A 12,543-nucleotide genomic window follows, 5' to 3' on the forward strand; every position below is an offset into this window, starting at 1 on the left:
GGAGGTTGCAGTGCGCCGAGATCGCGCCACTGCGTTTCATTCCAGCCTGGGCAACACAGTGAGACTCCGTCTCAAAAAAAAAAAAAAAAAAAAAAAAAAAAAAAAAAAAAGAACTAGGCATTCTTACCCCAATTTTACAGACGAGGACGATCAAGCCATTAAGTAATTTGTCAAACGTTACCCGCAGGCGACAGGCGGGGACAAGGTCTGCGAAAACCCGCGAGGGCGTCGGGATCCCTCAGCCATAGGACAGTCAGCCGGGCCGGTGAGCTGCCCGCTCCGGGTTACTCCCGGCCGGCCGCGCGCCGCGAGGACACTGAACATGCGCCTCTCGCCTTACGGAAGCCGGGAAGGAAGGGGGCGGGGCCGAGGCCGGCGGGCGCGGGGAAAATGGCGGCGGCGGCTGCAGCTGCGAACGGGACCGGAGGGAGCAGCGGGATGGAGGTGGATGCAGCAGGTAACGGGCCGTGTGGGGGCGGCTTCCAGAGACCTCCTTCAGGGGTGCGTTGAGGCCTCCCTGTGCTCCCAGGAGAAGGGAGGAGGGCGGAGCAGCAACATCTTTCCCTGGGATAAGTTGCGGGAGGGAAGTGTGGCCCGGGCTCCATCGTCCCCCACTGCCATCTCCAGGGAAGGACGTGGGGCCCGGACTCTCACCTTCTCTCCTTTCCCTCCACCCTTAGTGATCCCCAGCGTGATGGCCTCCGGAGTGACTGGGAGTGTTTCCGTCGCTCTCCATCCCCTTGTCATTCTCAACATCTCAGACCACTGGATCCGCATGCGCTCCCAGGAGGGGCGGCCTGTGCAGGGTGAGTGTTGGGCATAGCCTCCAGCCTCCTCTCCTTGCTCACCTCCCCTAGACGGTCGTCTCTTTCCCTTTTTTTACTGGAACCAGTTCCCCCTCCCACAAGTCATCGTTTCCCCAGTACTTGGCTCCCAGTGACCTCAGACCCTTAGGTGACAGAAGTTTCCTTACCCTCACCTTTTCCATGTCATTCTCTTTCCTAGTGATTGGGGCTCTGATTGGGAAGCAAGAGGGCCGAAATATCGAGGTGATGAACTCCTTTGAGCTGCTGTCCCACACGGTGGAAGAGAAGATTATCATTGACAAGGAATATTATTACACCAAGGAGGAGCAGTGTGAGCGGAACAGACGTGGGGAAGAGGGGTGGGAATTAAGAAAAATGTACAGGGTGGGGAAGATGGAGAAAGTTGGAAATAAACAGGAGAGGAAGCCAAGAACATAGGATAAAAAGTTAAGAGAGTAGCTGGAGAGATCTCAGAAAAAGAACACAGAGTTCTTTCTCAAAAAGGAAATAAAGGATAAAATAAGACAGGATAGAAGGGAGTAATTATTCTAAACTGAGCCTGGATTTGAGGAGCGGGGAGAGAAGCTGGTGAAAATACACCAGGAGCTTCATATTGAGGAAAGACGGCTTAAAGTATTACTATGTCAGGCTGGGCACGGACCGTGGCTCACCCCTGTAATCCTAGCACTTTGGGAGACCGAGGCAGGCAGATCATGAGGTCAGAAGTTTGAGACTAGCCTGGTCAACATAGTGAAACCCTGTCTCTACGAAAAATACAAAAATTAGCCGCAGGTGGTGACGCGTGCCTGTAGTCCCAGCTACTCAGGAGGCTGAGGCAGGAGAATCGCTTGAACCTGGGAGGTGGAGGTTGTGGTGAGCCAAGATCGGACCACTGCACTCCAGCCTGGGCAACAGAGCAACTCTGTCTCAAAAAAATAATAATTACTGTGTGTTTTGGTCCTTTCCCCTTCAGTTAAACAGGTGTTCAAGGAGCTGGAATTTCTGGGTTGGTATACCACAGGGGGGCCACCTGACCCCTCGGACATCCACGTCCACAAGCAGGTATACATCTCACACCTGTGCGTGCTGAAGCAGAGAATGGGGGATGAGGGGAAGGAGAAAGGGGGGCACCGACTTCCTGTGCATCGTCCCTCTCTTTCAGGTGTGTGAGATCATTGAGAGCCCCCTCTTTCTGAAGTTGAACCCTATGACCAAGCACACAGATGTGAGTAATATCCCATGCCTACTCTGTCACGATTGTCTGTTGCTGTACCTTTTGTTGTGTGACACTGTATTGGGGAATGCCAAATGCCACTTACCTGCTGTGACTCTGGCTTAGTCATTTAATCTCAAACTGTGAAATGAGGTAATCCCTACTTCATTGGTTTCTAGGGAAAATTAGTTGAGAGGAAATGTGTGAAAGTGACTAGCCTCAATGTTGGCAGATAGTATTCAGGTTTCTCCATCTCCTCCACAGCTTCCTGTCAGCGTTTTTGAGTCTGTCATTGATATAATCAACGGAGAGGTAAAATCCTACCCTTCAACCCTCAGATCCTGCTTTGTCCTCTTTCCTGCTTTTGATTCTCCCTTTGTGGGTTACCTTGCCCTGTAGGCCACAATGCTGTTTGCTGAGCTGACCTACACTCTGGCCACAGAGGAAGCAGAACGCATTGGTGTAGACCACGTGGCCCGAATGACAGCAACAGGCAGTGGAGAGAACTCCACCGGTAAAGGAGGGGATTCCTTGGAACTGGGGGTGGAATGTGCGTCCACATCCTGTCTCAACCTCCTCCTGTCCCCATCCCCTTGCAGTGGCTGAACACCTGATAGCACAGCACAGTGCCATCAAGATGCTGCACAGCCGCGTCAAGCTCATCTTGGAGTACGTCAAGGCCTCTGAAGCGGGTACGTCAGGGGCTTCCCTGACATTTCCCTGGGGTTCTTCCTCTCCCTTCTGGGGAAGTGACAGCATCCAAATTAATCCAGCCTTTTTGTGCCTTTAGGAGAGGTCCCCTTTAATCATGAGATCCTGCGGGAGGCCTATGCTCTGTGTCATTGCCTCCCAGTGCTCAGCACAGACAAGTTCAAGACAGACTTTTACGATGTGAGTGTAAAACCCAGATGGGGAGGTGGGGCTTATGCTGTCACTTTCACGTGCAGAACTGGGGACTGCTGTTCCCTGGGCAAGCCATAAGGGATCCCCTGAAGAACTGGTCCTTTCTGTTCCCTCCCAGCAATGCAATGACGTGGGGCTCATGGCCTACCTCGGCACCATCACTAAAACGTGCAACACCATGAACCAGTTTGTGAACAAGTTCAACGTCCTCTACGACCGACAAGGCATTGGCAGGCGAATGCGCGGGCTCTTTTTCTGATGCGGGTACTTGAAGGGATGATGGACAGGGGTCAGGCAACTGTCCCAAAGGGGAGGGCACTACACTCGAGAAACCGCTGTCATTTAATAAAAGGGGAACAGCCCCTGAGCACCCCTGTCGGTGGCTCTGTCCTCTCTGTTAGGCACCACACTGGTTTGTCCACTTGGATGTTCGTCGAAACTCATTCCAGCCTTGCTCACAAGCCCTTCTGATGCTCTTCAATGAGGGAGGCACTGCCACTTCAAGTGACCCCATGTCAATCACATGGACTGTCTTTAGCATCCAAGGCTGTCTGCTTCCAACTAAGCAGTCTCTTCTATACTTTTAATGTCACCCTCGACATCATCTTATGTAGCCCAACCCTATAAATTTGACAACTGATTACTTTCCCAAGCTAAATTGTTTTTCATACATGCAAAAAGGAATAAGATTTTTATTAGAAACAAGTCTAAGCCTTAATCCTGTGGGCACTGTTGAATTACTAGAAGGGAGAGTTTAGCAATGACTGTTTACTGCATACTTTGGAGATTTGGAGAGGCAGTCAGGAAGTGGTCTAAAGGTTGTGATTGCTCTATGTGATCACTTGTGCCCTGATTGTCATTACTCACTAACCAGAGGTTTAGAGTGGGAGTTGGGAACTAAGTGATTAAGTAATGACCTATTTGCTAGAAAAGGGGAAAAACTGAGAGACTCTGCATTTCATACTTGCCCCGTATCCCCAGAACCTGGCTGGCACACAGGCAGTATGAGACTAAGGGAGTCAGGGGCTCAAAAAGTAAAGCCCCAGCTCAATTATCTCCAAATAGCAGGGACCTCTTAGTTCTTGCTGCATTCCAGTGTATATACTGGGGCCCAGCAGGGAGATGCAGTTTACTCCATTTACTGAGTAGAAGCATAAAAAGGAACAAGGTATGAATCTAAAAAATGCAGAATACCCTATTTTAATACAAGTCAGGCCCAGGTTAGAAGGTTGCAATCTACAAACACTTTATTAGCAAAAGGAGTAAGTGCAGCATGAGAGAAAGAGAGGCCTTTCCTTCCCCTCAAGGGTATCATCGCCCCTTCCCAAGGGGCAGGCCAGCATGGAACAAGTGGACCCAGGGTCGCAAGCAGGCTGGAATCAGACAAAAGTGATCCGCGTCCGGGAAGCATTGACCTGCCAGACATTGAGCTCCTCATATTCATCCAGAGCTGCCTGGAACTGAGCAGGCGTGAAGCCCCGAGATATGCAGCGCTGCTCTGCCTCAGAGAACCGGACACTTCGGCCCCCTGAGACTAGTTCACGGACAGTGGCAAATATCACATCTGCTGGTCTCTGAGTCCTGAAGGAAATGAGTGGATGTGTAAGGTCAGGATGCAAACAGGAATGCCCAACATCAACAGAGAACAATGGTGGTCAGTGTCAGAATGAGGCCAACCTCAGACATGTGGACACAGAAGTCACAAAGTGATCTGCTCAAGAAAGCCAAGGTGACTCAGCTTTGTCCTTCACTAAACCACTCACCTAGCTGTCTGCCCCTTGTCGCCTAGAAGTGAGTCCTTTGACATCTCCATTAGCCTGATGGCTTCATTCACATCTTCCTTTTCCACCACGTCCACCATTCGCAGACGCGCCTAAGGAGAAGGTAGGGGAGAGATGGGAACAGGAGGAGGGCAATGGAACAAGGTCAGGGAACACCCTTGTTCTGGCTGGGCAGCCCATGGGTCACCTACTCACAAAACAGGAGTGGAGCCCCTCCCTTCCCCCCAGCATCCGCAGTGTTGGGCCGGCACTGTCAGACCGAGACAAGTGCAATGCCCAGGGCAGCGTCCAGCAATTGCCCAAGTCTCCGCCTCTCAACACTGGCCAGTCCCGGAGTTCAGCTGTCCTGTGAGGGAGACCAGACCCTTTTGAACTCCACTGGGCTCCCCACCACGACAGATGGAGCTTGGGGAGCTCAGCCAAGAAGACAATTGGCAGAGAGAACGTGTCCCGGGGGCTCGGGAAGTGCTAGCTCAGCAGTAGGTCGGGTAATCACACTACCTGCACGAACAGCACTTTGGAGCCCCCAGGACTGAGGTCCAAGACGGAAGGACAGAAAGGAAGGTTTGCAGCACAGGATCTAGGACAAGGGTAGTGAAACGGACCCAAACCACCCCCTCAGTGAGGGTTAAGAAGTGGGGAAAAGGCCTTTCCCTCCGCAGACGCTGTGCGTGCCCTGCTGGAGCAGCAAGTACCCACAGTGCGGTAGCACGGAGAGGACCACTATCTGCACTGTCAGCACTTTAGCCCCGGCAGGGCTGGAGCAGGAGGGAGGCAGCGATGAGAGCATGGTAAGGAGCGGCCCTTTTAAGGGTCAAAACAGATGGCCCTCCAGCAGTTTGGGCACTTACCAGAGCAGTGGAAAGGCGCAGGATTGCCAGCAGGGTCCGAGCAGAAGTATAGGTGGCATCCTTACTAGCCCAAGCCTCGCGCCTCATCTCCACGTATGCTGCTGTGATGTAGTCAGCCAGAGACTCTGGCACCGTGGGCTGTTTCTCTCGGCACATGGCTATGTAACGCCTGTGGGAGAAGGTTTGTGGGGAAGCAGAAGAGGGAGATGGGAAAGGGAGTGAATATGAGCCCTTTTTTTTTTTTTTTTTTGAGACGGAGTTTCGCTCTTGTTACCCAGGCTGGAGTGCAATGGCACGATCTCGGCTCACCACAACCTCCGCCTCCTGGGTTCAAGCAATTCTCCTGCCTCAGCCTCCTGAGTAGCTGGGATTACAGGCACGCACCATGCCCAGCTAATGTTTTTTGTATTTTTAGTAGAGACGGGGTTTCACCATGTTGACCAGGATGGTCTCGATCTCTCGACCTCGTGATCCACCCGCCTCAGCCTCCCAAAGTGCTGGGATTACAGGCTTGAGCCACCACGCCCAGCTATGAGCCCATTTTTTTTCTGCACCAGGAACCCCCATTTAACAAAGTCCCCTCCAGGAATTTTAAGTGGAAAAAACATATTAGTGGATGATTCTTTGCTTAGCTTAGTTATCATTGATGGATTTCACCAAATCTATAGTCCCCACCCACTATATCTTCCAAATTATTTCCATCTTTTCCCCCTGGAAAATGGCCTTTGAAACAGACAAATCTGTCTGTCATCAAGAGATAATCCACTCCCCTCCACTGAGTGCATGACATGGCAAAACAGATATAGCTTGGGATGAGACTCCAGTCTAAACATGAAATTCACCTGTATTTCATATATGACTGACACACATAACTTAAAGGTAATTTCATTAAAACTAGTTTTATGGGCCAGGCACAGTGGCTCACGCCTGTTATCCCAGCACTTTGGGAGGCTGAGGTGGGCGGACCACAAGGTCAGGAGATCAAGACCACCCTGGCCAACATGGTAAAACCCTGTTGCTACTAAAATGCAAAAAACTAGCTGTGCGTGGTGGCGGGCGTCTGTAGTCCCAACTACTCAAGAGACTGAGGCAGGGGGAATCACTTGAACCTCGGGAGGCAGAGGTTGCAGTGAACCAAGACCACAACACTGCACTCCAGCCTGGCGACAGAGCAACTCTTGCTTCAAAAATTAAAAAAATTTGTATGTAGGTAATAAAGTTTCCTGTGTCCCTTTCACCTAAGTGTGGAATTGTCCACTTAAAAGTTACTCTCATTTGACCAGGCTCCAGGGGAATCCTGGCTATTCTCAGGCTCTGGACATGTCAGAATCAGGAAGTGGTGGTGTGAAAAACACCCTAAGACTAAACCCTTTTTCAAGAGGCTTGTGTGGCCCATGCTGACAATGTGTGCCCATCTGCTCCCAGCTCTCCTACCTCATGAGCTTCATGTCCAGAGGTTCAAACTGGGAGGGGGGCTGCCGGCTGTGCTGGTGCACGTAGGTTATGTGCTGGGCCAACCTGGATAGAGGGGAGACGAGGAGGAACACCCTTTATAGGGCTACATACCCATGTCCTCTTAGGTATCCCTCCCTTGGCTCCACCCATCTCATGGTATAGCAGGAACAAGCTTTCCTGGGAAATCCTCATCAGCATTTCAGCCCCAACCCACCATTTCCTGAGAACCTTAGACCAGCCCCTGATAAAAGGGGGAGGCTCTGGGATTTCCAGGAGCTGGGTATTTATTTTCTGATTCACCCCCTGCCACAGATCATTACAGGGGACCTCTTTGGGTGTTGAACTTCATTCACCGTAGGTCATTGTCACGGTCAGGCCGGTCCTGAATCAGCCAGAGGAGGTCAAACCGGGAAAGCAGTGCAGCAGGCAGCTGTATATTCTGCTCCAGGCTGCGGCGAGGGTTGTAGCGCCCGTAGGCAGGGTTGGCAGCAGCCAGGATAGAGCAGCGGGCATTGAGTGTGGTGAGGATGCCAGCCTTGGCGATAGAAATGGTCTGCTGCTCCATGACCTCGTGGATGGCTGTGCGGTCGGCCTCAGCCATCTTGTCAAACTCATCAATGCAGCATACACCCTGGTCAGCCAGAACCAGGGCCCCACCCTCTAAAGTCAGTTCTCCACTCACGGAGTCTCTCAGCACAGCTGCTGTAAGCCCCACTCCCGAGGAGCCTCGACCTGTTGTGTACTGGCCTGGAAGAGAAGAAATAAGGAGCCATGTTAAGAGATAGAAAGGAATGAGAAAAAAAGCAAGTAAAGGACAAGAAACGAGCCAGAGAGGGGAGGCCGCGCTGGGATTGTTCCACCTGCCTCAGGCCTTCCCCAGGATGCCCAAGGTTCGGTGGGGCACTGGCAACCTCCTCCCCCTTCCCCTGCCACCAGTTCTCTCCAGAGCGCAATTGTGGCTAAAACCCTGGCTCCTGGGCTCAAGTCATCTTCAGGCCTCAGTCTCCCAAGTAGCTGAGACTATAGGCACTGACTACCACATCCAACTAATTTCTAAAACTTTCTAGTAGAGGCCAGGCATAGTGTCTCATGAGGTCAGGAGTTCAAGACTAGCCTGGCCAACACAGGGAAACCCATCTCTACTAAAAATACAGAAATCAGCCGGGTGCAGTAGGAAGAGCACTTCTGGCCCCAAATGATTGTCCTGCCTCAGCCTCAGAGCAGAGATTACAGGTGTAAGCCACTGTGCACCCCACTTTTTAAATAAATACTGTCACTATGTTCACCTCTCTCAAAGTCCAACTACTTACTGCGGGGGGCCAGGCGATCAATGTACGACAGGAGCTGAGACTTGGCCACACCAGGATCCCCCATCAGACAGATGTTGATGTTGCCTGGAGGAAGGCAGGCAGCCCTGGAATGACTATTCTCCCAGTACAAGTTGGCCAACAGCAGAGCAATTTTGAGTTCTGCCTCCCCCTGCACACCTAGCATTACTTCCAAGCCCTCCCTGTGTCCATGAAGCGAAGATGCCCACTCTTACACTGTGACCTATGGGGGTATTTGTCATCCTTTCTTCCTCCCAAATGACTTCATCTACCCTAAGCCTTTCCCTTTTTTCTTCTTACCCCTGATTTTCATGCCTCGAGGAGACTGGTCCACACCCCCGACTAGCAGGAGCAGCAGTGCCTTCTTCACATCTTCGTGCCCATATATCTCTGGAGCAATTGAAGCTGCCAGCTTTTCATAAAAATCCTCCTCTGTGGAGAATTTTAAGGTTAAAGTATTTTCTGGGGAAAACGGGTGGGGGTAGGATGTAAACGGAATTTCCTCTCTCTTCTGCACATTACCTGCAATCTGCCTCAGCTCTTCCCTGCTGAGTTCTCCAGCCCCAGACTCATCGTCCTCACTCTTGTTCATCTTCACAATCCGATGGGCTTCCAGGTAGGTTTCTGAGAGTAAACCCTTAGGCAGGAAAATGTCAGGATACAGATGCAATCCTTAGAAATTACCCACCAGATTCTTCAACAAGTTCTTGGTAAAGCACTGTGTTGTGTTTTGTTTGGTGTTTTGCTGCTCACTTATTCTCTGTGCGGGTAGAGTGGGTGAGGGGAAACGAACGATCTGTTCCTCACATCAAACTCCCTTCCTTACCTGTACCACCTGTCGGAACCCAGTGCGCAAGACTGGCAGAAAGATACCAGTGACACTGACGTGGTCTCCAGGCTGGGCGATCCTTGTGTTCTCTCCTTCTACCAGCACCGTGATACTACGAGGGATATTTCCCACAGGTACTTGGTCACTCTAGGGGAGGGAAAGGCACATAAGGCCAGAAGAAATGGACAAGGACCCAACCTTCCCTCCCTAGGCATCCCACGCCAAGACTCCCAGCCTGCCCAGCCACAGATAAGCCCACAGGATGGAAGCCGGGACTGCCTTTCCCCTTCCCAAGACTCTCAAGAAATTCCACTTCCACCTCACTCCTGCACTTCCCTCTTTTGTTCTTCTTTCTTCCTGCCACTCCACCAGTGACTACAAGATTCAAGTGGACTTCTGATCCACCTGCCCAGGGCCACGTACCCCAAACTCACATGTTCTTGCATCTTCATCTCCTGGAATTTGATGAATTTGGAGCCCCGTGTCTGCAGATACAGCCGCCCTCCTGAGCGGTTGGTTTGGCACTCCTGGCTTGGGCACATGATCAGAGGCATGAAAGTGGGAGATTGAATCTAAAATTGAGAACAGAAACACCAAAGGAAGTCAGCAAAGGAAGTCAGAAGAAAAAAGAGCCCCATCTTGTTGGTCCCTTGAATCACATTTTCTCTTCATGGCAGACATCTTTGAATCAAGAACCCTTTGAGCTTATTCTGGGTCAACAGAAGACACCCAGAAAATAGGTAGAAAGACCACTACACACCCAAGAATGAAAGGTGAACACACAGGTAGCTTTTACAACCAGAGAAAATGCTAGGCACCATGGATCATATCAATTTCTTCACAATGACTAAGCATGAAGTGCTTTCCTGCTCCTTGCTCCACACGTACCGGCTGGTAGGTCTCTGCCCCGCACTGGTCACAAGTGTAAGTGGCCACCACCATCTTGGGTTTCACTTCAGAGACACGAATGACGATTCCACGCACAGTCACCAATTTCCCCACAGAGTCAGCCCGCACATCCCGGATCACACGAGGCTTGTTGCTGCTTGGGCCTTGAAAATACAGCTCACTAAGAGGAGAAAACAGTCACAAACAAGATCCTGGGAACCAATCCCTACATCCTTCCCAACAGAGACCACTTACAATCTGCGCATGAGTTCAGCGGGATACTGGTTCTGGGGACTTCGGGCCGTCCCAGGGTCCCGAGTCCGCTGTTCCATCATAAGCCGATGCTCAATATAAACATCCAGGACATCTTTATTTACCATCTAAAAGAGAAGAACAGAAAAAATGAGCAACGGGATAGGGAAAGGAGACCACGGACAATGCCAGGCAGAAGTGCCCCTGCTTTCTGCCTGGCTCAAAAAACATCAGTATCTGAGCAGCTTAACAGAAGCTGAAATGCCTTGCCCTGCATTGTTTCCAGCCACTTACCTCCCTCTCCTTGTACTGAGGCAGCAGCTCTTGTACCGCATCAGCAAAGAGCTTTGCGTAGCGTCTGGCATTCTCACAAATTGAGTCCACCAACTCAGGGTCATCCTCAGCTACGTCATCCAGGTCCACATACAGAGCCACCTGTTCCCTATGAGCCAGCCGAACCTCAGGTGGGGAAGAGACAGCAACACCTCAGAGCCACGTTCACTTGTTCACCAGTGTTCATGCATGAAGATGCTTCACTGAGAGCTCAGCACGGGCTCTGGGCATCCACAGGAGAGAACACAGCACTTCAGAGAGTGATACTCAGGTCTCAGCCCCCAAACTTAATTATTATGAATATACTATAGCATCACATTCACTTACCAGGTATCAAATGCCCTGTTAAACATGTCAGAAAAACGTCCTTGATGAAACAAGATGCTTCTTAGGACTTCTTAAGCACCCCACTCCTCATTCCGTTTACCCAATCTTAGACTTACCAATTGGTTCCCATACTTGAACTGTTTCTTCCCAAGTTCATCATCCTGGTAGAACTCTTGTAAGAACTTTTTAACCTTTTCTGTAAGGTAAAATGTAAAATCATAAGACACGAACTTTAAATTACTGCCCATCCCTCTGATACAAATGCAAGACACCTATTTTCACTTAAAACACGACCTATGAACTAGTTAACCGTAAGAGCACTTAAATAAACCTACCGAATTCTCCCCCAAAGTGGGCATAACTCTTTTACACAAGTTTGTTTTTAAGCAGCGAAGAATAAAGAGGCCGTGGCAGTTCACAGACGATCCAACATCATCTTCCCAGGGGAATTCCGGTCCCTACTTGAGTTTAACTAAAACCCTAGCGCCCTTCCTCACTGGCGTCCCACACTCCGATCTCAAGGTTCTCAGCTTTCCTTCCACCCCTATGATCCCCCACTTTCTTTGGGTCCCCGAGCCCCTGATCTCGCCAGGCCCTCTGCCACTAGGCGGGTCGCGCACCCCACCCCCGCTCCCGCCAGCGCTTCCGCTCTTAGTAAACAAAGAAGCACATGGGCCCGGATTCCAACCGCCTCACAGCCCGGGATTCCTCCGCCCAGGGCGGGAGCCCGTCCAGCCATTGGACAACCCGCCCGGGGCCGCCGCGATCCCATCCCACTGCGGCCTTTCCCGGGCACGAGCGAAGCTCCCGGTTCCCAGGCACGCCCCCTCCCCCGGGCTGCAGCGCTCTCCTAGGCCGCCGCGCGGAAGGACACTGTTTACACGACACACCCTCCACCGCATCGCGCCACTTCCGCCCAGCTCCACTTCCGCTCGGAGGGCGGCCTCCAACAGCCAATCCCGGCGCGCAGCGGCCCCGGCCTGCCCGCCCCCAGGGCCTCCGCGCGCCTTCGGAGGACGCGGGAACTGCGGAATGCCCAAAAGCGCGTAGGAAAGTGGGCCCAGAACCCCAGAGTCCTTAGGGTTCCCCGAGGTCTTGGGCGCGATCCTCCCCTATGCGGCGCACCCCAGCCAGGTTAGCGCCCCCCAAGCCCCCAACTCCACGACCCTAACACCTTTACTACGTGGGATTACCAGCTTTTCTTAAATATGGATGCCACCTGCGCCCCTCCCAGGCCTCGTGGGCCTCAGCCGAGCCGCCGCCCGACCCTGCCTGTAGCCTCGTGCGCCCCAGAACTCGCTGATCCCTGCACACAAGACCCCAGCTCACACCAACAGGTGTTCCCCGGGAGGCTCCCCAGGCAGGACGCCCTCGCAGGTTTGTAGATCAGTACCTTTCTCGAGCGCGTAGTCCTTCAGTGCCATCGCTGCCGAGGCCTGTACGGCAGCGCTTGGCGCACTCAGAGGTGTAGGTCCCGGGGAAGCTGAGAACGTCCGCGCGGTGGACTGTGGCCGACCAACCGAAATTGGCGCGAAACGTCGCCCCCACGTGACCGGCGCCACTGTCTGCCGGCCAAT

The 12,543-nt window shown here is 52.1% G+C and overlaps 2 protein-coding genes across 3 annotated transcripts; one reads left to right on the top strand and one right to left on the bottom strand.

Moving 5' to 3' along the window:
- Positions 1–344: 344 nt before the first annotated feature.
- On the top strand, positions 345–3,329 carry COPS6 (COP9 signalosome subunit 6). Its single transcript, XM_003934204.4, has 10 exons — positions 345–457; positions 681–806; positions 1,006–1,137; positions 1,780–1,868; positions 1,969–2,031; positions 2,284–2,331; positions 2,419–2,533; positions 2,619–2,711; positions 2,810–2,910; positions 3,041–3,329. Exons 1-10 carry the CDS (start codon positions 391–393, stop codon positions 3,179–3,181), a joined length of 975 nt encoding a protein of 324 aa, XP_003934253.1. The 5' UTR covers positions 345–390; the 3' UTR covers positions 3,182–3,329.
- Positions 3,330–4,143: 814 nt separating this feature from the next.
- Positions 4,144–12,524, bottom strand: MCM7 (minichromosome maintenance complex component 7). Of its 2 annotated transcripts, none has more exons than XM_003934195.4 (15): positions 12,360–12,524; positions 11,083–11,162; positions 10,601–10,765; positions 10,310–10,434; positions 10,055–10,235; positions 9,601–9,738; positions 9,164–9,313; positions 8,860–8,974; positions 8,638–8,769; positions 8,320–8,403; positions 7,363–7,756; positions 6,989–7,072; positions 5,555–5,723; positions 4,686–4,795; positions 4,144–4,503 (listed from the first exon to the last, which is right to left on the bottom strand). In XM_003934195.4, exons 1-15 carry the CDS (start codon positions 12,388–12,390, stop codon positions 4,302–4,304), a joined length of 2,160 nt encoding a protein of 719 aa, XP_003934244.1. In that variant the 5' UTR covers positions 12,391–12,524; the 3' UTR covers positions 4,144–4,301. The 2 variants fall into 2 exon arrangements, with proteins under 2 accessions (XP_003934244.1, XP_010343038.1); XM_010344736.3 differs by lacking the exon at positions 12,360–12,524 and adding an exon at positions 11,302–11,824.
- Between the last annotated feature and the right edge of the window lie 19 nt (positions 12,525–12,543).

Source organism: Saimiri boliviensis, chromosome 20 (assembly GCF_048565385.1).
Source record: "Saimiri boliviensis isolate mSaiBol1 chromosome 20, mSaiBol1.pri, whole genome shotgun sequence".
Classification (NCBI taxonomy): domain Eukaryota; kingdom Metazoa; phylum Chordata; class Mammalia; order Primates; family Cebidae; genus Saimiri; species Saimiri boliviensis.

Excerpts from the sequence above, each read along its gene's own strand:
- MCM7 (XM_003934195.4), bottom strand. The coding sequence starts at position 12,390 with ATGGCACTGAAGGACTACGCGCTCGAGAAAG. Across the intron at positions 8,770-8,859 it reads AGAGCTGAGGCAGATTGCAG|AGGAGGATTTTTATGAAAAG; the intron begins GTAATGTGCAGA and ends AATTCTCCACAG. Across the intron at positions 8,404-8,637 it reads TCGAGGCATGAAAATCAGGG|GCAACATCAACATCTGTCTG; the intron begins GTAAGAAGAAAA and ends GCCTTCCTCCAG.
- COPS6 (XM_003934204.4), top strand. The coding sequence starts at position 391 with ATGGCGGCGGCGGCTGCAGCTGCGAACGGGACCGGAGGGAGCAGCGGG. Across the intron at positions 1,869-1,968 it reads ACATCCACGTCCACAAGCAG|GTGTGTGAGATCATTGAGAG; the intron begins GTATACATCTCA and ends CCTCTCTTTCAG. Across the intron at positions 2,032-2,283 it reads CTATGACCAAGCACACAGAT|CTTCCTGTCAGCGTTTTTGA; the intron begins GTGAGTAATATC and ends TCTCCTCCACAG.